Raw genomic sequence first — 25,562 nt, 5'->3', positions numbered from 1 at the left:
GGGATGGCTACTGGGAGCTGGGATCGATGCTGGGAGCATTGCTGGGGAGCTGGGATTGTTACTAGGAGCTGGGATTGCTGCTGGGAGTATTGCTGGGGAGCTGGGATTGCTGCTGGGAGCGTTACTGGGGAGCTGGGATCGCTACTGGGAGCTGGGATCACTGCTGGGAGCTGGGATCACCGCTGGAGAGATGGGATCACTGCTGGGAGCATTACTGGGGAGCTGGGATCGCTACTGGGAGCTGGGATCACTGCTGGGAGCTGGGATCACCGCTGGAGAGATGGGATCGCTGCTAGGAGCATTTCTGGGGAGATGGGATCGCTACTGGGAGCTGGGATCACTGCTGGGAGTATTGCTGGCGAGCTGGGATTGCTGCTGAGATCATTTCTGGGGAGCTGGGATTGCTACTGGGAGCTGGGATCGATGCTGGGAGCATCGCTGAGGAGCTGGGATTGCTACTGGGGAGCTGGGATCTCTGCTGAAGAGCTGGGATCACTGCTGCGAGCATTACTGGGGAGCTGGGATTGCTACTGGGAGCTGGGCTCACTGCTGGGAGTATTGCTGGGAAGCTGGGCTCACTGCTGGGAGCATGGCTGTGGAGCGGGGACGTTTTGGGGCAGCAGTGCCACTGGTCTTTTCTCCTCCAGCACCTTTCCAGATCCCCAGTTAACCGCTTACAGGACTTTCCCTGCTGACAGGTCCCTAGGGAGAGCCACCCCGACCTGCAGCCTGGAAAAATGCTTTCCAGCAAGTACGCGGTGACGAGCCGGCGCACCGCCTTAGCCGGCGTGCTCGGAGAGCCGCGGGTGGCTGCAGCGCTCACCAGGAACCAGCAGCACGTTCCCCAGCCCGGGCAGCGCCCCGTGCCGTGCGTGGGGCCGCGCCAGCAGAGGTGCGGAGGTGGCACAGCCGTGCCCACCCGGGGAGAGCAGCCGGCCGTGGGGGCCACTGGAAGGGTGCTGGGAGCCTCCAGAAAGAGAAATGCACCACATCACATGGGCAGCCAGCAGGCGAGGCGCAGTGCGGCACGTCCAGTGTGACTCCGGCGCAGGCGGCTGCACCGGAGCACGGGCTGCGCAGCCCAGGAGAGCCCCACGCAGTGCCTTCTGCTCCCAAGTTACTGGGAGTAGTACTGGGAGTACTGGGAGCCGGCCGACGTCCTCCCCTCTGGCTGCTGCCCTGGCCGCTTGCTGAGGCACAGTGCTGGGAGTACTGGGAGTGAGGGGAAAGAACTGGGGGGGAAATCATGGGGAAAACTGGGGGAAATTTCACTGGGGGAAATTGCTGCCCACAACAGGGCAGGACTCGGGATGAAGCACTCGAGGCCGCAGGTCCGGTGCCCGAGAGCGCGACCGCAGCCCGTCAGCACCCGCGCATTTGCCTGCAGACGGGTTTCAGAAAGGAGAGACGGGTCTCGCCGCCCCAAGGATGGCGAGCAGCGGTGCCCAGGGGGGACGTGGCCCTTCCCTGGGCCACCGTCAGCCCTTCTGTCTGTCCTCCTCCCTCTGCACCCCAGCGAGAAGAGGAAAGCGCGGCGGCCGCAGACCTGTGCCAGTCGGCGGGGTTTTCTCCTCGCGCAGGCACGCACCGGCTCTGTTTACGAGTGCTCAGCCCTCGGCCCCGGGGGGGCGAGTGAAACGATAAAAAAAGAAAGAGAAGAAAGCGCAAACACGCCGGCGCACACCCACCGGCACGGCAGGACTCAAACGCTCCAGCGCAGCTCCGGGGATCAATTTCCCCAGCTATTCCGCACGGCTGCGGGGCTCCGGGGAGCTCTAAAAACAGGAAGCCAGTGGTGTAATTTCGAAGGAAATTCTCAAAGCCAAGCCATTAAGGGCTAAAAAAGGGGCTGCATCCAATTCGATCGGAACAGAACAAAATAAAAACCATCATAATGGCAGGTTCAATATTGAGAGTAACCCAATTCCAGATTTCCTCCGCTTAATCCTGCAGGAACCCGCAGATGGCTGGGGGAGGGGGCCGTGCCCGGCCAGTCTGGCGGGGCCGACGCTGCCATCGCCGTGTCCCCACGCCACCGGGACGCCGCACAGCACCGAGGAAAGGCACCTCCTCAGGCCGGTTCGGGACGGCGTGCTCTCCTGTGCGGTCAGCCCCGCTGCCAAACCACCCCGACCGAAACAGCGACCGCCGGTGGCTCTCCTGGTTTACAGCTTAACGCAGAGCTCTGGCGTCGCACCGAGCGAGCGGGGGCCCTCCGCCGATGAAAATCTCCGCCTGCTCGCTAAGGCCGACAGCGGGCTGCTCCCCTCCTGCTGCAGGGCAAGCGCCGTGCCCTCGGACGCTCTCCCATCCGTGGCCGCCGGCAGAACAGGCTGTTCGCCCTCTGCCCCGTCCCAGCAGCTTGGCCGAAGCCGCGCCGGCTGCTCCACGCTCCGCCGCTCGCTCTGGTAGCCCCCCGTGCACAGGGAGGGCCGCTGGGGACACGCTGAGGTGGGGACAGCGAGAGGGGTCTGGCCACCCAGGGCACGCTGCAGGCTCGGCCACCACCCTTGCGCCCGGTGGCAAAGGTCCACACTCCCTAACGAAGCTCCCCCCTGGGCTGACACGTCTCCGTCATTCGCTGGAGCGATGCAACCCTGCCGGAGTCCCCCGGCCCAAGCCAGCGGGGCCGTGCCTCCATCATCCCCTCTGGCAAGGCCGTGGGTATCCCAGGGCCCGAGGCGGGTTTTAGGATGGGCAGCAGGGCAGCCAGGGCTGGGAGAGGTGGGAGGTCACTGCCGAGCTGGGTCAGCACCTGAAAGTAGTCAGCGTGAGAGCAGCTTGCTCTGAGATGTGTTTAATGTGTAGAATCATAGAGTCACCCAATGGTTTGGGCTGAAGGGACCTCAAAGGCCATCGAGTCCCCCCCTGCCCTGGGCAGGGCCACCTCCCCCCAGCCCAGGTTGCTCCCAGCCCCGTCCAACCCGGCCTTGAACACCCCCAGGGATGGGGCAGCCACAGCTTCTCGGGGCACCCTGCGCCAGGGGCTCAGCGCCCGCACAGCCCACAAGTTCTTCCTCACATCTCCTCTCAGTCTCCCCTCTGTCAGCGTCAAACCGCTCCCCCTCGTCCTATCTCAACAGGCATCTGTCACGTCAGTGCCCTGGAATTTGGGGACGGGAGCTGGAGCCCTGGCTCTTGGCCGGGACGCTGCCGTCCCCTGCCCGGCCTCACCGATGCACTGCGCGTCCCGTGCGCACAGTGGGGAGTGGGACGGGGTGGGAATGCGTGGGGGAGAGGATGTGCCGCCTTCCTGCCGCAGCCATGCTGCCACCGGCTCCCGGTCATCCCACACCGGGCACCTCGCTGCTCGTGCCGCCGGCCCTCGGAGGGGTCCCACGGCGGCGGCGGCAGAAAGCCCGGCCGGGGCGAGCCCCCTGCTCGCAACTACCTGTCCCCAGGCTTGGGGGAATGAGCTGCCGCACTCACCACATGATCCATCACAAGGTGCTCCCCGCCTGCATCCCTGCTTAGCACCTGCGAGGCTGCCAGGAAACACATGTGACCCCGCTGGTACGGCTCGGCAGGCCTTTCTTCCTCTGATTTAGTTGCTGTTAGCTTTTTTTTGGGTTGGGTTTGGTTTTTTTTTTTTTTGCCTTTTTTTCTTTTTTTTCCACCCTCCCCCTCGCCTCGCTCCGCCGCTTGCCCTCCCGGCTGAATGCTTGCCAGCTGGGAGTCCCCAGCCCCGCGTCCCCCCGCGGGGGCAGGTGCCGCCCCGAGCCCCCACGCCGAGGAGCCCCCGGGGTGGCGGTGGCGGGGACCTGGGACCCCTTCGCCACCCCCCCCCATCGCACCGCTTTTAATCCTCTCGCCACGGCTGCCGCAACGGTCTCCCTGTTGTGTCCCCCCCCCCCCCCCCCGACAGTGGCCTGCGTGCCCCCTCCCCACCGCCGCCGGCCCCCTCCCAAAGCAGCTCCAGCTGTCGATGGCTCAGATGGGAAGTGCAGGTACGCCGCTGGCTCCCTGCCCGTCTCCCCTGTGTCTGTCTGGTGAAAGAGGAAGCCAGTCCACCTCTGGAATCCTTCACTCTCTCCTCGTTCCTGCTCTCCCCGCGTCTCCCCCGGGGATTCGGGGTCAGCCGCTCTCTCTCGGTCTCTCTTTTTTCCCTTGCCCCTATCAGATTACAATGCAGGCAGTGTTCCCTCCAAATCCCCCACTGCACGTTAATTCTGTTCCTCTGTCTCTAACTACCAAACTGCTTTCCTGTGCCTCCTGTCTTTCCATTCCTCCTCCGCTATTTTTTATCTCTGACAAATAGAGCGCGTCAGCTCCAATTGGAGCGAGCGGGACGGGGAAGGGGAAGGGGCTGCGGGAGCAGCCCGGAGGCAGGGAGGAGGGCGAGGAGGCGGCGAGCGGAGGCCGGCCGGGGCGAGGGACGGGGAGACGTCCAGCACGAGGGGACACAGCGGGCCGGGACACGTGGGTCTCCAGCTCCGCCAGCCGAACCCCGGTCACTTCCAGTGCTCAAAGGGGACATCCCGGAATGAAGGGCTGAGAGCAGGGCCCGGGGCTCAGAGGCCACCTGAAGCAGCCGAGACCTCCCACGCGATCCACCATCCCCACCTGCCTCAGTTTCCCTCCAGCACATGAGGCTGTCTCTCCTCCGGGCGCTGGGGAGGGACCACGTGCCCGAGAGTGTGAGCTCCTGCCACAGCTCGTCTCCAGGATCACAGAACCACCAAACGGTTTGGGTTGGAGGGGACCTTTAAAGACCAGCTAGTTTGAACCCCCCTGCCCTGGGCAGGGACATCTTCACCGGGACCGGGTTGCTCCCAGCCCCGTCCAACCCGGCCTTGAACAGCCCCAGGGATGGGGCAGCCACAGCTTCTCGGGGCACCCTGCGCCAGGGGCTCAGCGCCCGCACAGCCCACAAGTTCTTCCTCACATCTCCTCTCAGTCTCCCCTCTGTCAGCGTCAAACCGCTCCCCCTCGTCCCACGGCTGCCCCCCCTGACCCAGAGTCCCTCCCCAGCTCTCCCGGAGCCCCTTTAGGCACTGGAAGGGGCTCGCAGGTCTCCCCGGAGCCTTCTCTTCTCCTGACTAAGATCTTTTCTCCCGCCCAGCAGCTGAGCCAGGATGCAAGGCAGGGCGCAGAGCAGCACAATTCAGAACAAACTGGTGACTCCCCTGGCCTGCACCAGGCACACCATGCCAGTGGGGGGGATGCCAGGCCAGCAAGGGGCACATCGGGCCAGTGAGGGTCAGCCGGTGGCTACAAGGGGTACTGGGGGATGTGGGGGGTCTCCTACCCAGGGAGGACACCCAGAGCGGAGCACAGAGCTAGAAGCAGGATGTAGAGACCTCCAGTGCTTCTTGACGGGACGGATGGACGGACGCGGGTCTTTGCTGTCTGCAGCCCCCCCCAACGTGTGCTGATGGCTAAGGGTGCTGCTGGCACTCGTAGCACTGGAGCACCCTGGCCCTGACCTTCCTTGGGATGGACAAACGGTGAAGCTGAAGGAGCAAAGGGGTGCAGAGCAGTGAGGAAGGCAGCAGGGACATCACCCCTGCACCCCTGTCACCTCCTGCTCCGACGCTGGAGAGGGATCCAGGGCACGGACGGGGACGGAGGGAGGTGAGTTGGGATTCCCTGCGCTGCAGACAGGAACCGCGGCAGTTAATGAGGGGGAAAGCACTCGCTGGCTTCCCCCGCTCCTGGGCTGGGGGGAGGCAGAGGGTCACATACCGGTGATTTCAGAGAGTGCAATCGGTTACAGGAGACCAGACTGAAAAGTAAAATTACTGAAATAAAAATTGGTTTTGTTCTATCTCAAACGAGGACACGGAGGCCGCATGGTGCCCTCCCCCAGCCACAGCCCTCCCTGATTTATGGAGAGGTGTTTTCTTTAGCAAAGCCAGCTGCCGGTGGCCTTCCTGCCCGCGGCTTTTACCCCGCGCTGCACCTGGAGAGGCTGCGGAGGCAGGATGGACCCGTCCTCCCCCGGCACAGAGCTGGGAAGGGGCAGGGGGGACCACAGGAGAGACATGGACCTGCTGGAGCTGGGGAGGGACTCTGGGTCAGGGGGGGCAGCCGTGGGACGAGGGGGAGCGGTTTGACGCTGACAGAGGGGGGACTGAGAGGAGATGTGAGGAAGAACTTGTGGGCTGTGCGGGCGCTGAGCCCCTGGCGCAGGGTGCCCCGAGAAGCTGTGGCTGCCCCATCCCTGGGGGTGTTCAAGGCCGGGTTGGACGGGGCTGGGAGCGACCTGGGCTGGGGGGAGGTGGCCCTGCCCAGGGCAGGGGGGGACTCGATGGCCTTTGAAGGTCCCTTCCAGCCCAAACCATTCTCTGATTCTATAATTCTACACCGGGAGTCAGGAGCTTCTCACCAGTGCCCACTGTCAGGGCAGAAGGCCACGGGCACCAATGGACACACGTGAAATCCAACCTGAACATGAGAAGAAACTTTTTTACTGTGAAGGTGGTCAGGCTCTGGCTCAGGTTGAGTCTCTGTCCTTGGAGATATTCAGAACCTGCCCGGACACGGTCCTGGGCAGCCTTCTCCAGCTGACCCTGCCCGAGCTGAGGGTTGGACCAGACGTACTCCAGCAGCCCCTGCCAGCACCAGCCGTTCTGGGGTGCAGTGACGGGGGATGACACCCCGAGAGATCCCTCTCCTCCTGCAAGGATGGCAAGCTCGGGCCTGAGCAATTTAGATGGTAATCACTACGTTTCACAGTAAAACGGGGCTCACGTGACAACGGAGGGCAGCCTGTGAGGTGCTGCACCCACACAGGCCCAGCAGCACAGCTGAAATTTGTTTCATGTCCACCACAATGAAGGACTGCAAACCCCATAAAATAGCCGAAATTAGAGAATTATAGAATCATGGAACGGTTTGGGTTGGAAGGGACCTTGAAGATCATCCACTCCCCCCCCCTGCCCTTGGCAGGGCCACCTCCCCCCAGCCCAGGTCGCTCCCAGCCCCGTCCAACCCGGCCTTGAACACCTCCAGGGATGGGGCAGCCACAGCTTCTCGGGGCATCAGTCAGTGGAGATCTGTCTCCGGGCTCCTGCCACCCCTCCAGGAACCTCTCCTCGGCCAGTCGGTCGGAGGCGTTTTGGGATGTGCCAGTGGGGAAGTCCTGGGACTTCCCGGCTCGACCTTTTGCACCTACAGCACGTGCCCAAAGATAAGCTCTGTTGGGGGAGGCAGCAAAGGGCCTGTCCACGGAGAACGGCGTTCCACCAGCCTGCCGTGTCGCCGAACACACCACCTCCCTCCCTGCTGCTCCTCCACGGCCAGCCCGGCAGGCTGTGCAAAGGGCGGCACCAAAACCCACTGTGGTGGCTAACAGCTCAGCCCTGGGACTGGCCACAGCCACGGGCAGAGCCCACGCTCACACGTCTGCCAGCGGCTGCAGCGTGCGGGGGCCGGTCTCCCCCTCCCTCCCCACCTCCAATCTTTCCGTGCTGATTTACTGCCCACAGAAAAAGTTTCCCTCTTCGAATCCAAGATTCCTTGCGTTTTGGCTCCTGCTCCCGCAAACCCGAATCAACTGTTAATTTTGGCAGGTCCCCTTCTTCGCTCTGACCGTGGTCGGACTTTTCCATTCTCAACACCTTGGGAGCTGCTCCCGGGGCAGGGGGGGAGCACAGGCATCCCCCTCTCTTCCTGGGCACTCTGCCCTCCCCACTACGAACCAAGGACTGGGAGGACCTGTCGCTGCTGCCACTGCACAGCCAAACACAACCCAGAGCCCCCCACTCCTCGCCCTGCCCTGGACTGGCGTTTACTGGTGCGTTACTGGCAGGAGCAAGCCAGGTAGGTCTGGAGAGGTTCTGCTTCAGCAGCCAGCCCAGAACCGTGGTATTCTCTGGCCCAGTGGGCAACCACCCAGCACGGCAAAACCGGAGCTCGGCTCGGCTCAGCTCCACACGGGGAGCAGCTGTCTGGCAGGGGAGGCCATGGAGATCCACCAGCAGAGCTGGGAGGAGAAGAGAAACCACAGCACGGAGTCTCTTTGCGGGGGGACCGGCGGTTAAGACGACTTGCAAGATGCCCCACAAACACATCCAGCACCAACGGAGGGCAAGAGGCGCCCGCTGCACCCTCCGCCGCTTCCAGACACCGAGGGCTGCGGACCCGGAGAAGCGCTGGAGCCCTGGAGGTGCTGCCTCGTCCCTCGCTGGGATGCCAAACCCTCGCGCTGGCCTGTGAACAGATTCCCCCTCCCCGCAGCTAAGTGCTGCCTTATAAAGAAGCCGCCCACATCTCGCTTCTGTGCAGAGCAGGCCCAGCTCGTTAAAGATTATGAGATGTAAAGGCAGAGCGCAGGCCCCCTGCCTCGGCGCCTTCCCAAGCGGGGCAAGGGGGATGGGGTGGGAGAGGGGGACGGGGCAGCCGGAGAGCAGCGTCCCCGGGATGGATGCGCAGCCCCCACTTCCAAAGCAGACGCTTGGCACCGGGGAGGGACGGCTTCCCCCTCTCCCGGTGAGCTCAGCGATGTCCCTGCTGTCCCTCACGCCAAGTTTCCCCCGGAGAAGGGAAGAAGCCAGACACAGGCGGGCTCCGTCCTCCAGCTGGTTCCAATCATGCCCAGCAAACCCCCCCCGGGACCCCCTCTCCCAACCATCTGGGAGCGGAGCTAAACCCGGATGAAAGCAAACCCTGTGCAAGCCCTCCCTGTGGAATGATGGGCGGTGGGTCTGGCAGAGGCGGCAGAGAGCCCCTCTCGCCCGGCCGCCCCCTCCAACACGCAGATACGCACCTGCGTCCCCCCCAGCTCCCCCTCCTCGCCCAAGCCCTGCTCCGCAACCCAAGGAAGGATTAGCCGGCGCAGCAGGAGCAGCACGCGATCCAGCACCGCTGCTCCCAGGGACCTGCCAGAAAGAAAGAGCGGAGTCTTCCATGTCAACATTCCTCCTGCTTAGGAAAACACGGCCCCGTTCCCCTGAATAGCCTATTAAAGAGAGATTTCCTGCCGGGTGGCGGAGAGAAAGCAGGGGGAGGTACCGCAGCCCGGCCAAGATCGGGGATGCGTGGTACCACTGACCGATCAGGGTCGGGCAGCTCCTCCGCACCTCCAGAGGTGATGCTCTGTGGGTGGGGAGATGCAGTCAGGAGCGAGCAGAGCGGGTTCCGCGTCCGGTGCCGTGCCAGCTCCCCTCTCGCGTGGCTCACCAGGAGAAACAGCCCCGACAAACATGGGGTTGTCCTGCTCAGAAGCCTCTCTGCCTCTGTTTTCCTCCTGCCTTGTGCGGGATGGTTTTCCCTGTCCTGTCCTGGCCGTATCACAGGTTTAGTCGCGCAGTGGAGAGCATCAAGGAGGGATGAGGCCAACGTTTGACCTTGGTCTCCTTCAGAGCCTGGTCCTGGTCCCCTAGGCCACCCTGCCAACATGGTCCTTGCCTGCAGCCACACTGTCCTACAGCCACGCCATCCCGCAGCCCTCACCAGCTCGCAGGCACATGAGGGGCTCTGCCCTCGCCCCCAAACTGGATCACCCTGTTGCGGACGCCCGGGGTTTGTCTCGGTTGCCCCCAGCGCAAGCAGCAGCTCTCAGCAGGACAGCACCGGGGTCGCACGCCCAAGCGGCTCCGCGCATCACTGCGCTGCGATTCCTGAGGGCACGGCGCAGAGCCCAGCAAAGCCAGAGCAGTAAAACCACAAAGGTCCCGGGAGGTACCTGCGGGAACGGGAACAGCGAGAGAAAACAAACTCCTCTGGAAGAAAGGGCACAGGAGAAGCATCCCAGCGCTACAACGGGGAGTTTCGCCTGCAGCTTCTCGCCGCCTGGCTTAGCAAAGGCAAGAGACGAGGCGCAGCCTGTGTTACCGTAGCCCAGAGCCCTTCTTCCAGTGCTTACAGACAAAATATCTCTACTTCAGGGAGTGTGACGTGCGATGCTGCTGCTCTCCCCACCTTCAGAAGGCAACTGCTCTGCGCGGGGGAAACCAGGGTCTGCGCTGATGACGCAGCTCTCTACGCGAGCTCCCACCATGGAAGGGGAGCTTCGGGAGCCCGCGGAAGGGCTTTCCTGTTGAAATTTCCTTTAAATGAAGAAGTAAATCCTGTGTGGCCTGCGCGCAGCGGCTGGGACCTCGCGCTGCTCCCGGCTGCCTCTCGGCATCAGCCCTGCTGGAGTCCCGAGCTGGGCAGAGGCGCCGGAGACCCTTCGCACCCCACCAGCGCCCTGGAAGGGGTTGGGACTTCTCCACCCTCACAGCGACAGCACAGCCTTCCCCACCGCAGCGCACAGACCCCCTCACGTCATTCGGAACCGGATTCATTACAGCCCAGAGCGGCAATTCCAGCTGATGGGACTCGGGTGGTTTGAGCTGCACAGGACCTCTCTCTGGGAGGGCATAGCCCAAGGCTGGGAGAACCACGGTACGGGCACCGGGGCTGGTCAACATCTTTGTCGGGACATGGACAGTGGGACCGAGGACACCCTCAGCGAGTTTCCCAACAACTCCAAGCTGAGCGGTGTGATGACAGACTTGAGGGAGGAGATGACATCCAGAGGGGCCTGGGCAGGCTGAGAGGTCGCCCCGTGGGAAGCTCCTGGGGCTGAGCCAGGCCAAGCGCAGGGTCCTGCTCCGGGGTGGGGGCAGCCCCCGCTCCCAGCACAGGCTGGGGATGGAGGGATGGAGAGCAGCCCCAAGGAAAAGGGCTCGGGGGGGCTGGGGGGGGAAAGCTGGCCAGGAGCCGGCAACGTGCGCTGCCAGCCCAGCGAGCCCCCGGCACCCCGGGCTGCATCCCCAGCAGCGTGGCCAGCAGGGCCAGGGGGGGTTGTGCCCCTCTGCTGCGCTCTGCTCTGCTCTGCTCTGGGGAGACCCCCCCGCAGTGCTGCCTCCAGCTCGGGGGGTCCCAGCACAGGAGAGACATGGACCTGCTGGAGCGGGGCCAGAGGGGGCCCCCGAGATGCTGGGAGGGCTGGAGCCCCTCTGCTGGGAGGACGGGCTGGGAGAGGTGGGGGGTCAGCCTGGAGAAGAGAAGGCTCCGCGCAGACCTGCGAGCCCCTTCCAGTGCCTAAAGGGGCTCCGGGAGAGCCGGGGAGGGACTCTGGGTCAGGGGGGGCAGCCGTGGGACGAGGGGGAGCGGTTTGACGCTGACAGAGGGGAGACTGAGAGGAGATGTGAGGAAGAACTTGTGGGCTGTGCGGGCGCTGAGCCCCTGGCGCAGGGTGCCCCGAGAAGCTGTGGCTGCCCCATCCCTGGAGGGGTTCAAGGCCGGGTTGGACGGGGCTGGGAGCGACCTGGGCTGGGGGGAGGTGGCCCTGCCCCGGGCAGGGGGGGACTCGATGGCCTTTAAGGTCCCTTCAGCCCAAACCATTCTCTGGTTCTATGAACCTCGGGGAGACAGAAAGCTCCAGGCAGGGGTTGCAATGCCGTGGGACGCTGCTCCCCGAAGCACACTGGAAGCCCACCACCCACCCCTGCCTCGCAGGATGCCTCTGCCTCCCCTCCACCACTGGCCACAAACTGGCCATTAAGTAAAAAGCAAGACAGGTTTTAATGACTCCTAAGTCCCCCCAAAGCCAGCTCTCGGCACATCTCCTCCCCCTCTGCCATCCGAGCCCGGCTCCGGAAGGAGGCCGGACCCTCGCCGCAGCCCCTCGGAAGGGCAGGACGCTCTGCTCGGGGAGGCAGATGGACTCCCATCCCTACGCAATAAAGTGTCCGACTGTCACCCACATCCACCACGCCTGAGTAACGCGTAATGGGGAAACCCGATGTGGTAGGAAAACCTGACGTTGGGAGAGGAAAGAGACGGGACGAACTCGTGCGGGGGCAGGTGAAGGGAAAGGGGGTTCGGGGTCGGTTGGCTCCCCAAGAGCCGGCAGGCGAGGCGGGGGGAGCCGGGACCCCCAGCCTGGGCGAAGGGCAGGGGCCGGTCCGCCGGGGAGCCTGGGCCGTGAGCGATATTCAAGACACGGTGGCCATCGGGAGAGGCGCTTTCCTAAACAAAGAGGGATCGCTCCGGAGCTTAGGAAACATGAGAAAGAGCCCGGCTGCCAGAGCGCAGGCTGCGAGCGAGCCTCGCAGCTGGGGTGGGATGCGGAGGGAAGTGGGGACACGCTCTGGGAGTGGGGGGCCGAGGCCAAGTCCTCTGGCAGCTGTCGGTTCGGTAGCCGGCAGAAGCCATTAACGGCGTTTGGCTGCAGAGCAAAGCGACGCGTGGTTCCCGGACACACAAACAGGCGCTCGGCAGCGGCTCCGCACGCTCTAGAGTTACAGCCGAGGCCCGGAGGCGAGCGCAGGCACCGGCCGACGTTTCCGATCGCGACGGGGCCCCGGCAGCGCGGCTACTGCAGAGCCGGAGCGCGGCCGGCTCAGCTCGGGGACTGCTGGAAGGTCTGGCCCCGGACGGGTCCATGTTTCTGCCTGGAGAAGAACCATCCCCAAGGGCTGCAGAGCGATGGATTTAGCTCCTGAGCCAACTCCTGCCTCTGCAGAGCGGTGCTGACCCCCTGCGCACGGAGCCAGCACCCCCCCAAAGCAGGCACAGACCTTTCTCTGGGGAGGAGACCCCCTCCGTCGCTCCCGGCGACTGTCCGGAGGGATGCTGAGCCCTGGCACGCCACGCGTGTCCCCAGGCGTGGGTTATAGGAGATGCCATGCCGGTGGACCCCCTGCCATGCCCCCACCACCCAGCCCAACTGCAGGCCAAAAGGGCTTTCCAAAAATTCTCCTTGCTGACCACCACGGAAGAGAGATCCCATGGGCTCTCCAAACGCTGGGGTTTGCTCCTGGAAGCCCAAGAGCACTCTTGCCGCGGGGCCAGCAACGGCTGACGCTGCCCCGCTCCATGGGCATGGCCAGAAAACAGTCCCCCTGGGGGCAGGCAGCCCCCCAAGTCCATCAATCGCCAGCCCAGCAGCCAAGCTCCAAAATCTTACCCTCGCCTGAGAGAAAAAAACCTCAAATGCTGCATCCTGGGATGAAACGAAAGCCAGCGCAGCAGCAGCGACGGCAGCGGGGAGGGAAGGCAGTCGGAGCGGCGCGGGGGTTCGTCTGCCCGAGGCACTGCCGAGCAGGTCAGGACACACAAGCGCACACGCGGACATGCACATGTGCTTCAGCGGAGGTGACCCGTCTCCTTTGCCCTGTTGCGCCCCACCTTGAAGCACCTTCAGCACACAGACTCACCGAACACGTGGTTTAGGGGAAAAGGGATCTCTGGAGATCACCCACTCCAACTCCAGCTCAAGTAGGGTCACCAGGACCCGGCTGCCCAGGACCGTGTCCAGATGACTCCTGAATATCCCCAAGGATGGAGACTCCACCGCCTCCCTGGGCAGCCTGTGCCAGCGCTCCGTCACCCGCACAGTCAACAAGTGTTTCCTGATGTTCTAATGGAATTTCACAGGTTTTAATTTACGCCTTTTGTCCCGTGCCCGGGCCGTGGGGACTCCTGAGAAGAGCCAGGCTCCCCCGACGTCACCCTCTGCCATCAGGGGTTTACACACATCGAGGACATCCCCCCACGCGTCCTTGTTCCCTGGATAAACAGTCCCAGCCCTCTCGACCTCTCCTCGTGTGGAAGATGCTCCAGTCCCTTCAGCATCTTGGTGGCCCTGTGCTGAACTCGCTCCGGTCAGTCTACGTCTCTCGTACTGGGGAGCCGAGCACTGGGCACAGTGCTCCAGGTGCGGGCTCTCAGCATCTCCTCTTGGGGCTAAAACCCTCTGACCGAAACCCAAGGGAGAGCGTCTCGGTGCTTCCTTTTGTGCTCTCTGATCGGGGCCCCCTTCTCCTGAGGAGCCCCACAGAAGCAGGACCCCCTTTCCAGCCATGACCGTGTCCGTGCTGAGCAGAGCCGGATGCCGCAGCAGACGCCGGCTCAGACGGCTTCGCTCAGCATTCGCCTTTTTCCCAACGGCGCGATGCTGATGCTGTTGCTTGTGACCAGCCCGTGTTCTCCTTTGCAGGACACCACCGACTGGCTGACAGCAGCACATCTTGTATTCTAGAATCACAGAATCGCTGAGGTCGGAAAAGACCTCTAAGACCACCGAGTCCAACCGTTAACCCAACGCTGCCACGTCACCACTAACCCCCGTCCCTCAGCACCACCTCTGCCCGTCGGTTAAACACCTCCAGGGGTGGCGACTCCCCCACTGCCCTGGGCAGCCTCTGCCAGTGCTCCACAGCCCTTTCCGGGAAGAAATGTTTCCCCATCTCCAATCTAAACCTCCCCTGGCGCAGCTTGAGGCCGTCTCCCCTTGTCCCATCGCCTGGTCCTGGGGAGCAGCGACCGACCCCCCTCGCTGCCCCCTCCTGTCAGGGCGCTGTCGAGAGGGAGAAGGTCTCCCCTCGGCCTCCTCTTCTCCAGGCTGAACACCCCCAGGGCCCTCAGCCGCTCCCCGTCAGACGTGTGCTCCAGACCCCTCACAGCTCCGTGTCCCTTCTCTGGACACGCTCTGGTCCCTCCATGTCTGTCTTGTTGTGAGTGGCCCAAAACCACACGCAGCATTCCAGGGGGGGTACGTTGGTGCAGCTGGTGCTCCGCCATACTCCTTACCTACCAGCTGATGTGTTGTTCCATAAGCGCGGCCTCCACTCCACCTCCAAGTCACGCCGGAGGTGACAGACAGGCGCAGACCCCTGCGGGACCAGCGAGTGCCTCCCGCCGCCCTCCCCATGAAGCCGCGATGCGGATGCCCCATGCGGGGTCACCGCCAGCCGCGCACCCACGGGCAACAGCTTCACCCGGACCGCGGAGCCACCGAAAGCGACGAGAGGCAACGCCAGCAGGCTCCCGAGGCTCCTGTCACCGACACCTACCGCCCTGCCCTGCTCAGCCATCGCTCCCCTGTGGCGGACGGGAGCCAGATCGTTTCGACAGACTTGTCTATGTTGGCAGTCGCAAGCCCGCTCGCTATCTTCCAGAGGTTTGCAAAGGGGTTGATTATTTTGTTCCAGAGTTTTTCCAGGAATTGAAGTTAAGTTGAGCGGTGTTTTTTTGGACAAGTTGTGCTACTGGATAGGGAAGAGATGAAAAAAAAAAAATTAAAAAAAATAAAAAAATAAAAAATCAGTGAGGCCAACCTGTGAGCGAGAGGAAGGAGGGACCGGGCTCAGGTCTGCGAGCCCAGGAGCAGCGAGGGAGCATCCCGGGAATGCTCGCCCCGAGGACACGGCACAGCGGCCGTGAGCTCCTCCTGGACCACCCGTTATTGGGACTCTGGCAGCACCCAGCGACCCACAGTGAGAAACGTCTGGTCCCAAAGGCAGCCGGAGGAGAGGCGAAGCCCCGGGGAGCATTAGTGCCCTTTCGGGAACAGGAAAAGGAGGTGTTGGTTTGCACAGACCCACACTGTCGGCTGCGTTCGCCTCCCAGCTCCCAGGGCAGCGTCTCAGCCCCACGCCACCCTTCCTCCTCGCCTGCAAGCTCTGCTGGAAGCGCTCTGCCCGCCAAAAGCCAGCCTCCCGCCTGTCCCGCGGGGGATGGTCAGGAGTCTATAAAGCCACCGGGCTCGCTTTGACCGAGGACCTGAACTCGCCTGGCACCCACCAAGCTCCCTTTGCCAGGAGCTAAAGCCCCACTGCGTGCTTGCTGCGCGCACGTCTGCTGGAGCTGCGAATCCCAAGGGTTGTCCCGCGGTGAGCGGGATGACTCCCACATCCCTTCCCCACCTCTGGCATCACCGTCAGGGGCTTCATGGCCAGAGCCCCCACCCCACCAAATCCAACCAGGCCACATTTTCCACATGGTTGCTGCCGCCAGTGCCCCATAGTATCCTTACACAGCATCGGATAAGAAATCATCGCCAGGGCAGGAAGGGCGATCAGCATTTGCTTTTTTATGGCTGGGTTTGGGTTTTTTTGGCTGGCGCTGATTATTAGCTATTTTGTCAAGTTGGGACCTCAACAGGCTGCCTTTTTTTTTTTTCTCACTATGTTAAAAGCCTTCTGAAAGCACAACTCTCTGAAGGCAAACTCCAAATAATTGTTTCCATGCCCCGCTCGCCCCCAGGTCACCCGTCCACACTTGACAATACACGTCTCAGGAAAATTAGGGCGCTCCTGCTGTTTTTCACTTGAGTCATGCGCCTCTTCCCACCAGCCCTGACTGTCTGGACACTTCTCCTTTCTCGCCAGCTCCAAAGCATCTCCTTTCTCTGGCCTCAGATCTGAGCTCTCGGATACACCCAGCTGACGTGGGCTCGGAGGAATCCCTGCGGGCACGGGCCACTCCGAAGCTCCCTCGGGTGCCAGGCGCCAGCCCCAAACCTGGCAGGGAAACACCAGTTTGCAAAGAGCCTTCCATATATATATATATTAACCCAAATTTCTGAGCACTGTCTTAAGAATCAGAGCAGTCACCACAGCAAACCCAGGAATCTTCCCGCATCGCTGCCTGACGCCGCTGGTACAGTTGGGGCTGTAAAAGCCAAACAAAGCTCCGGGTGAGATCGATGCAGAAGCCCTCTCCTCGCAGGGATTTATACCCCACGAAGGGCAGCCGGGTGCCAGGCGGAGGCAAAACCACGCAGGCGCCACGGCAGCGAGGCCCCGACGAGCAGGAGATGCGGGGTTAAACGCAGGCACTGGGGCAAGAAGCGCTGGACACTGTCGCCAAGAGTGGAAAATCGATCCGCAAAGCCTTCCCCAGCTGGAGGTGTGCGTGTCTCTGTTCGCAAATATCAGCACCGACCGTTTAAACGGGCAGAAAATCTCCGCTTGGCGTGTTACAGCTTGGGGAAAATAATCTTTGGGCTGGAGCGTTAGCCCCGGACTAACGAACCAACCCAGCCCAGTCCCCTGAACTGGCCGAGCACCTCCTGCTTCCTCTGCACGTTCCCTAGTACCCGGAGCGGAGCCGAGCCTAATGAAGTGGGACATTGGAACAGCGGCCAGCGATTCAGGTCTGGAGATGCACATGTCCCCAGACCCCTCCGCCCGAGGAGGAGGGAGGCCGAGGCCAGCCCCCGAGCTCGGGGCAGCCACCCCAGCCCGCGGGTCCCTGCCCTGAGGGACGTGCCCACGCTGCTGGCCGGGCGCCACGCTTCCGCGGCACGCAGACAGGCTGCTCCTCCAGCGAGAGGCAAGCCGTTGGTTGAAGCAGAACCAGGATCGCTGGCTTCCCGGAGGGAAAGCTCTGCCAGCCCAGGCAGCGGAGGGACGGGAGTCGCTGGGCCAAGGCGGGGGGGAAGACGCCGCACTTGCCATCCTGGCAGGAACGGGCAGCGAGGAGGCTGGCGTGCCTTTCGCTGCCTCTCCAGATGCCACGGCTGGAGCAGGGAGGGCACTGCAGGCAGCCGGAGCGCTGCACCAACGCTCCGGGTCATGCCGAGTCGGTGGTGTGAGTCGCGCTCAGGAAAACGCTGTCCGGAGCGGGAGAGGCAGAGGACACTGCCAGACCCGGTGAGGTGGCACAGGACGACTCCACCTCGTTTGGGGCCAGGGAAATACTCAGCCTTGTGCGTTGTGGATTTGTGGGCAGGCCGATTCCGACCTCCGCCGCCCGCTTGAGGCAGCCCTGCGTACCTGGCAGGGAGCCCGCGCTGCCAACGGAGCAGCCGCAGCCCTGGGCGAAGGGAAGGTGATGCTGCGGCCGTGCCCCGGCAGGGACAGCGGGATGCCGACAGCACCGCCAAACGGCAACTTCAACCGTACCGAGCAGGCGGTGTCGGCAGCAGAGAGCTCACACCGCAGCGGCAGCCTCGGCACGCCGTTCTGCCACGCTGCGCCACGGACACGAGCACAGCCTTTTGATTCCCAACGGGGTCCTGGAGCGGAGGGAAGCGCAGGGCAGGGGCGGATGAGACCCCCCCGCCCCCCCTGGCAGCTCCCGGGTCGCCCCCATGGCAGGAGCCCGCTCGAGACGTCAGCTGGCTGTGGAAAGGACGAGCCGTAAGCTGAGCCGCAGCGAGTGCGCAGACCCAGCACGCAGAGGGGGAAAGTAAATGGAAAAAAAAAAAAAAAAAAGAAAAAAAAGGAAGAAAGAAAAGTTTCCACTCATCAGCCGAAAGTTGTTGTGGGTTTCTCGCTCTCTTTGGGTCAGGGACCTGATCGTTTAAGTGTATTCGGTGATGTCATTCCTTCCAGAAGGAAAAAGCCTTTCCTGCCCCAACTGAGCTGCTTTACAAACGCTTTAAATATCAAGTTTGGGCCAGCCAAAAGACAGAGTAATTTAGCTCGTTCTTTTTTTTTTTTTTTTTTACGATTGTATCAGCAGCCGTTAATTGGTGGCTTTCCCCTCCGCTGTCCACCAGCCTCGTCTGGACCTCGAGGTCTTCCTAATCCTGACCTGAAGAGAAACCCCCGCCAGCTCAGCCTGCTGGGGACGGTCCCGGGCCAAGGGGCCGCGTGGACCCAGCCCACTTTCCATCCCACGTGCCAGCCCGGCGAGGCCAGGACACGGCTGGGGGATGCACAGCAAGGCCGACCCATCGCTGGCAGCGGTGTGGGGAATGGGCTTGCCTCCGTGCCGGTGGCTCCGGCCCTGGTGCCCCCACCCACCGTCACACGCAGCAAACGGAAACTTTCCGTTCTGGCTGCAAACGCCAGAACCCCGAGCGAGTGCCCGAGCCGCTCACAGCTGCTGATGTTTCCCCTCCCGGGTGAGCCACGACATCCCGCGGGGGCTGCGAGGACAGCCACTGAGCACCGAAATGCAGGCACCGGGTCGGTCCTGAAACCTCCCACCTCTTCACTGGGGAGCGGGGAAAGACGGCAGGCAAGGGCATGAAGCGAGGCTCGTGTCCCTCCGTCTGTCCGGCTGGCACTTAGAGCACGAAGCACAGCAGCCGAGGTCTCTACACCTGACCGTACGATGCCTTTTACTGGGAAATCCATAGGAACTCCCAACGCCCTGGTCAGTGGGGATCCAGCTCTGGAGCCCCCAAAATAAGAAGGGCATGGACCTGGAGCGGGGCCAGAGGAGGCCCCTGAGATGCTGGGAGGGCTGGAGCCCCTCTGCTGGGAGGACGGGCTGGGAGAGGTGGGGGGGTCAGCCTGGAGAAGAGAAGGCTCCGCGCAGACCTGCGAGCCCCTTCCAGTGCCTAAAGGGGCTCCGGGAAAGCTGGGGGGGGACTCTGGGTCAGGGGGGGCAGCCGTGGGACGAGGGGGAGCGGTTTGACGCTGACAGAGGGGAGACTGAGAGGAGATGTGAGGAAGAACTTGTGGGCTGTGCGGGCGCTGAGCCCCTGGCGCAGGGTGCCCCGAGAAGCTGTGGCTGCCCCATCCCTGGGGGTGTTCAAGGCCGGGTTGGACGGGGCTGGGAGCGACCTGGGCTGGGGGGAGGTGGCCCTGCCCAGGGCAGGGGGGCACTCGGTGGCCTTTGAAGGTCCCTTCAACCCAAACCATTCTCTGATTCCAAGAGCACCTTCATTGGTGGCACTTGACCAAAGACTGGTCAGCTCTGGCTGGAGAGAAGGTCACTGCCAACAGCACCGCAGAGACCTCCCTCCCCTCCTCTGAGCTGGAGGTGGAATGGCTCCTGGCCACCCCTGTCCTTCGCCTTTTGCTGTTGTCACCCCATCACCCAGGCCTGCTCAGGAGTGTCCCACCACCCGGCAGCACCAGCCACCCTGGGCACAGACAGGGAGCTTTGCCCCGGCCCATGGCTGACGGATCACGCTTTGATCCACGAGGTCCTGAGAGCACCAATTCTATTTGAAGAGGCTGTAGCTCCAGATGTTCTTGGTATTCACATTAGTATCTGCAAAACTTAATGTTTGCAAAGCCTTTGGCACCACCGGCATCTCATGGCCATGAGACGCCCAGGCCAGCGGCGTGTAAGATAATCCGTCTGCACGGTGTGCGCGTCCCTCTCCTGCCATTTCAGTTTTAAATCTGATGCCTTTTCATCTTGTCAAATATCCCCCCGCGCTGCCTTCTACATCCTGTTATTGTGTCCTCTCAGACTCCGCTTCGCCTCCAAACTACACAAATCTTGTCTTTTCACATCTCTTCATCTGTAGATTCTCCCCAGGCCACCAATTATCCCCGCTATCCATCTCTGGAGCTCCTTTTTCTCTCCCTACGTCTTTTCAAAACGGAATAATGGAAATGGGGCATGGCACTGCAGCTGGAGGACCTCACTGACGGGCTGTAACGAAGCTTTCAATGCTTTCCTTCTTCCATCCCATCTCCAACTCCTTCCCCACGCCGAGCACAGCAGCAGATGCTTTCACCGAGTACTTTCCAAGAACTTCGATTCTGTGAGCGACTGATTCTTTGGGAGCCCAGGAAGGCACGAAAGCCCGTGCCGCCCCTACAGCCGCATCCTTCAGCGCAGGAGAACGCAGGTTGGGGCGATCTCTTCACCCGGATCTGAAGCTCTCTCTAAAGCTCCTTGCCCCGCTCCCTCCTCAGTGTAGGGACTAACCGCAGCGCATCAGTGCTCCCCGCGACAAACGGCCACGCTGTGGAAGGGACACAGCAACACTAGGGTGTACATTCCCCTCCATAGAAGAGGGAAGGAAAATAAAAAGCATTGAATTCAGCAGTAGTTGCCCACCGAGCAGCCGGTGTGATTCGGGAACCTGCTCTCAAGCGTTTTCCCTGGGCGAGCTGGAGGGGGGGTCCCCAGCTCGGGGTGCTGGGCACAGCCTGGGAGCAGCAGGCTGAGGCTGGAGCCCCTCCGGGCTCTGCCCCAGGGTACCCACAAGCTTTTGCAGAGCCGTAAGGGCAGGGAGCGGAGCGAAGGAGCCCCGACCTTCCTGCTCCATCACCGGAGAGATGCCAAGCCCACCCGCCTGGTGGCACAGCACCCGTTGAGTCGCTCCTCTCCCGGCTCCGACGTGCTCAGCTCCATGCCAGCGGTGCTGCTGCCCTTCCTACTCTGAGCCCGAAGCCCGGGCTCCTCGCAGCCCTTCCTTTCACACCTTTGTGGCCACCAGCCGGGGCCGAGCCCCCGCAGCTGCCCGGCCAGACGCGCTCGCGGGGGAGATTTGCTAAGCGGTTAACGCGGGCGGCGAGTGGGAAGCCTGGAGCATCTGCTGGAGCCAGGCAGGTCGGGAAGCGCACGCACAGCCGCGCACACACACACCGAGCGATGAGTTGAAGGAGCTGTCTGCCAGCAGCACATTCTGCAGGATTTTTTTTTATCCCCCCCCCTCTCCCTCCCCCCTTGGCTAATCAGCTACTGAAAGAAGAGCTCCCTCAGCCCGGCCAGCCGCTGAGCCCCCCCGCCCGGGTCAGCTGCGCTGCGGAGGAGGGAAGTGGGCTTGGAACAGCCGCCGGCTCACCGAGGAGCACTCAACGCGCCTTCATTCATTATCCACTGACATATGGAATAGTCATTGCGGGAGGAAACAGAACCAAACAAAAGCCCCAAACTGCTTCCTCCCAGCGAGGCCCTGACAGCCTCTGCAGCTCACGGCCATTCATCTCCGAGCGGCCGCGGGGAAGGGATGCTCGGGCCGGCGGTGAGCGCCGGAGGGATCGCCGGGGGGGCCCTGGCATGGGGACAGGCTCCCCGGCAGCACCGGCAGGGCGGGCGCGCACCGGGGCTCTCGTGCCACCCGGCGTGGGGGACACTGCCCACCGGGCACGGGGAAAGGGCCCTGCGTGCGACAGGGGCTCCCCTACCCGCCCCGGCCAGGAAACCAATTTATTTTGTTGTGTCTCTTCTCGGAGCACACGGCAGAGCGCGGCCCGGGCGCGCGGCCAGGCTGAGCGCCGGCAGCTGCCAAGTGAGCAGGAGCACAGCTAGAAGAAATTTAGTCTGCGCTAAACACAGGGGCATAACAGGTCTGAGCTATTATTCTTTATTAAAGAGCTCCGAAGCCCACGCACAGGCGGAGGGGAGAGTGCGCAAGCTCAGAGCCAGCCGCCGGCGGGTGAGTGACAGCCGGCACGGTGGTGGTGCGTACCGGGGCACCGGCCGTGCCAGCAGCAGCACCGGATGTTTTCCCAAACCGCCGCTGGTTTAGGGAGCAATCCCGTGGGCGCTGCCGGCAGCGGAGCGATGGGGCAAGGCTGCACAGTCGGCTGCAGACACAGGTGCCCGGTTCGGGGTTTGCAGACGAAGCCGGGCAAAAGGGAACCGGGGTACCCACTCAGGGTGCTCCCAGCTGGGCACCGCACGGCACCCACCAGTGTCACCGGCGGGGAGAGCGGCAGGGGAAGGAGCCAAAGGGGACAGGGACACTCTCCCACCGCAGCACACAACTGCTGGAGCTCGCTGCTGCTGCACCCCGAGGTGTGAACAAGCACAGGGGAGTTATTGCCCATCAATCCCATTTAGAGCTGCTGCCACTGAAGATAACAGCCAAGTCAGAGATAATTATCATGGAGATATATCAAGTCAGGAAGCACAAGGCTTCATCTCTTCCCAGAGGCTGCCCGATTTCCCGCCTGCTCCCCCAGCAGTGACCAGAGCCCAGGGACGATCTGCTCCTGCAGCTCCGCGCCGGGCACCGACACGCAGACGAAGGCTGGGACCCCCCATCCAGCAGGGAAAGGGGGTGCTGGGGCCACACCAGCTCCAGCTGCCACGGCTCTCCCTGCTCTGCTCTGCTCTGGAGGTGCTGGCTCAGGCGGCGCCAGGCAGCTCATTCCTGTGCTGGGACATCCAGAGGGATCGCATTGCCTTTCGCAGAGGGGTGGACCAGCACCCTCCACCACCATGGATGGCGGATCCAGGAGGTGTTCCACCCCAAGCCCACAGTCCCATTGCAAAGCACCACCATGTGCTGGCTCACCTGGAGGCGGTGAAGCACCATACCCGTGTGAGGCCGGCGGCACGGTCGGCAGGGCTGGGAGGACGCAGGCAGCACGCTGTGCACCTTCCAAAGCCCGATTCTGCACCAAGCCACCACCTCGGCCCACGGACCAGCTGCCTCCGGACAAAGGGCGAGCGAGGGGGTAACGAAGCGACACCCAGCACCGAAACCAGCGGTTCCCACCCCGGTCGGGCTGACGGAAATCACGGGCTGCGGGAAAAGCACTGGTGGCTGCTGGCGGGGCTGGGCTGTGCTCCCTCCCAACCGGCACCGACAACCCAGAGGAATGGAGGTATGTGTCTTTGGTGTCCTCCTAACGAGCACCGCACTAAAGCATTGCATTTCATGAAGACTTTAATTAGGACGAGGCTGCACCTTAATTGGGATGGGGCTGCGATGCAGGGTAGGTTCTCAACAAAGAGACAATGAAAAATGGAAAAAAACACGGATCCCATTTGCAGGAAGAAAGCGTTTTCCTGCCCCGACTCGCGTCCGAGCTGCCCCTGCCTGACGGGGGGGACGCTGCCCTCCCCTCCCAGCGCTTCTGGGCCACCGAGACACAAAGCAGCCGAGAGGCGCTGGGCGATGCTCCTCGCGGAGGCGAGCACAAAGCACCCAGTGTGCGCATCCCAGCCGCAGGAAGCAGAAGCATCAGGGTTCTTATGGCAGGGAGATAAATACAATTACAGAGGGAGGGCAGGGGGCTGGGAACGGGGAACAAGGAACAAAGCCACTGGAAGCTGCTCTGATGTCAACAGGTTCTGAATCAGCGCTCCCCCCACCGGGGCCCTGAAGCAGGACCAGCTGGGGAGAGAGACCTTGAATTCCTGCATGAAAGGGTTTTTTCCCTGGGTTATGCTGGAGACATTACACAAGTGTATGTTTTCTATAGTCATATATTTCCCCCTCTCTCTAAATCTCTATTCCAGACCCGGGGGCAGGGACTGCCGGCAGCTCCAGCGCTAGCCCAGGTGGGCCTCTAACATCTAACCTTTCGGGCCCTCGCGGGACCAGCAAGGCCGGCAGGCACCCAATCCTCCCCCTCCCTCCGCCGGGACTGGAACGGGAGCAGACGCATCCCTCAAAGCACCGGGAACATCAAGCCTACACCCTCTGAACTGTCAGCGGTGCCAAAGAGCTCTCCCGAAGCCGAGTGTGCGGCCAAGAGACCCACTCACATCCCCGCTCAGAAAACTCCCATCCCAAGCCCCGGGTGCCACGCTGCCGTTTCTCCCGATGTCCCCCTGCTACCCACGGCCGTTCCGCGCTGGCCAGGCATCCCACCGCGAGCAAGCCACGGGCGATCCGCGTTCAGAGCGCTTGCAGCGTGCCGCAGGCACCGGGCTGGCTCGTCACCTGCCTGCTCACGCAGGATTTTCTGTGCTCTGTTACTTCTCAGCGGTTCCGGAGGAGACAGCCTGAAGTATTCCACCCAACCGGCGCCCAGGAGGCTTCTCCGAGCATTTGTCCAAGTCATGTCTGAGGCTACCCAGTACCCTTTCAGGTGAACCGAAATCCCATCAATAAGGGCCAGATCCAAACGCCCCCACAGCCCTTGGCAACCCCTCCGTCCCGACCCCAGGGCTCTGCTGAAACAGCTGATCGACGCCAATCGCATTAATTGATTTAGCAGACGATTAAGAAAGGCAATGAAGGTTGTCTGGAACAACCAAACCCTAGGGGCGTTTTACCACTATCTTCCATACAAGCAGTTTCCAATCTTTTCCAACGTGCAAAACCCAGAGAGGTTCCCTGGGAGAGCAGGGCAGAGCCCAGCCCAGCGCTGGTAACCCCACGAGCCACCAGTGAGGCTCAGTCGCCTTTTAAGCGGCTGAAGAAACCCTCTCTTGACGCCGGGCTGAACGCCCCAGCTCCGGCTGGGCAAAGACAGTGCTTGTTGCGCAACTTCTAGCAAGAGCGGGAGACTTCCCACACGGGAAGCACTGTCCTTTCCAAGGTGGATGGGATGCTCCTTTTGGGTGCCCCACATGCTCCGAGCCACGCACCCAAGCGATGTACGCTCACCAAGAACCTCCTTCGCAGCCCCGACGCGGTGCCTCCGGCCTGCCACGCGTTCGCAGCCAAGAGCAGGCTGGGCAATTCCCTTTCGAGGGCAATGTCACTTGACCATATCCCCTCCCTTCGAGTTCGCAGAGAAGGAAATTCATCACCCCTATCTCATACCCACGTATAAAAAGAGTTGCAACAGGTCCTACCTCTTCATCTGAGCTGTCTTCTTCATATTCATTCTGAGCAAGCCGATCCTCGTTTTCCTTCAATGGTGAATCATCCTCCAAGATTTTGCTCTTCCTGGAAGCCCCTTTAGCCTGAAAGACAGAGAAAAATAAGATTAGTAAGATCCCATCACGCAGATCTTTGCATTTTTGTGTTCGCTGCATCAGAGACCTTGGCCAGGCAATGAAATCTGAAGCTGCCACCAACATCTAGTCCGCTGCCAGGCCCGAGATCACCACAAAGCACTTCATGCCCCAACCCGGACAGCGCTTTGCAGTACAACCTCTCACTCTTACATCCTCTGGGACACCACATTACAGAGGGGAGGAAGGAAGGAAAGGGCTCATTAAGCAGTGCACACTCACATTCACCTGGGATTGCAAAGAGGAAAAGTCAATCCCTCCTCTTCTGAGGGCAGGTTGCCCGAGAAGCTCTCTGGCAGCTCCTTAGCTCGCACAAGAATCGCATTTTCACTCAGTGGGCCCAAAATTACTTCTCCCTCTGCAGCTTCCATATCCCAGCCATCTTCCAGAGTTATTTTCAGACTCTCTGTCCCTCTTTTCCCTTGGAGCTCAATGCCACCGAGACCACGCAAAGACACCACCAAGGCAGAGCTTGCAACAACCCCACCCGCGAGGACAGGCAGCACGCGGGAAGGATTTCCCAGCAACACGGCTGCCCCTGAGCATCACTCAGAACCCGA

General features: G+C 62.3%; 1 protein-coding gene across 1 annotated transcript in view; it reads right to left on the bottom strand.

Annotated features, from left to right (window-relative positions):
• Positions 1-25,562, bottom strand: part of BOP1 (BOP1 ribosomal biogenesis factor) — a 73,278-nt gene that overhangs the window by 31,881 nt on the left and 15,835 nt on the right. Inside the window, exon 3 of the mRNA XM_082499675.1 lies at positions 24,841-24,951. Coding sequence (XP_082355801.1) covers positions 24,841-24,951 — 111 coding nt within the window. The remainder of the gene's footprint in view (positions 1-24,840; positions 24,952-25,562) is intronic.

The sequence above is a fragment of the Vanellus vanellus genome (genome assembly GCF_965231255.1).
Source record: "Vanellus vanellus genome assembly, chromosome: 2".
In the NCBI taxonomy this organism is placed as follows: Eukaryota; Metazoa; Chordata; class Aves; order Charadriiformes; family Charadriidae; genus Vanellus; species Vanellus vanellus.
Note: the sequence above shows the minus strand (reverse complement) of the source record. Positions and strands in the feature narration are given on the sequence as shown.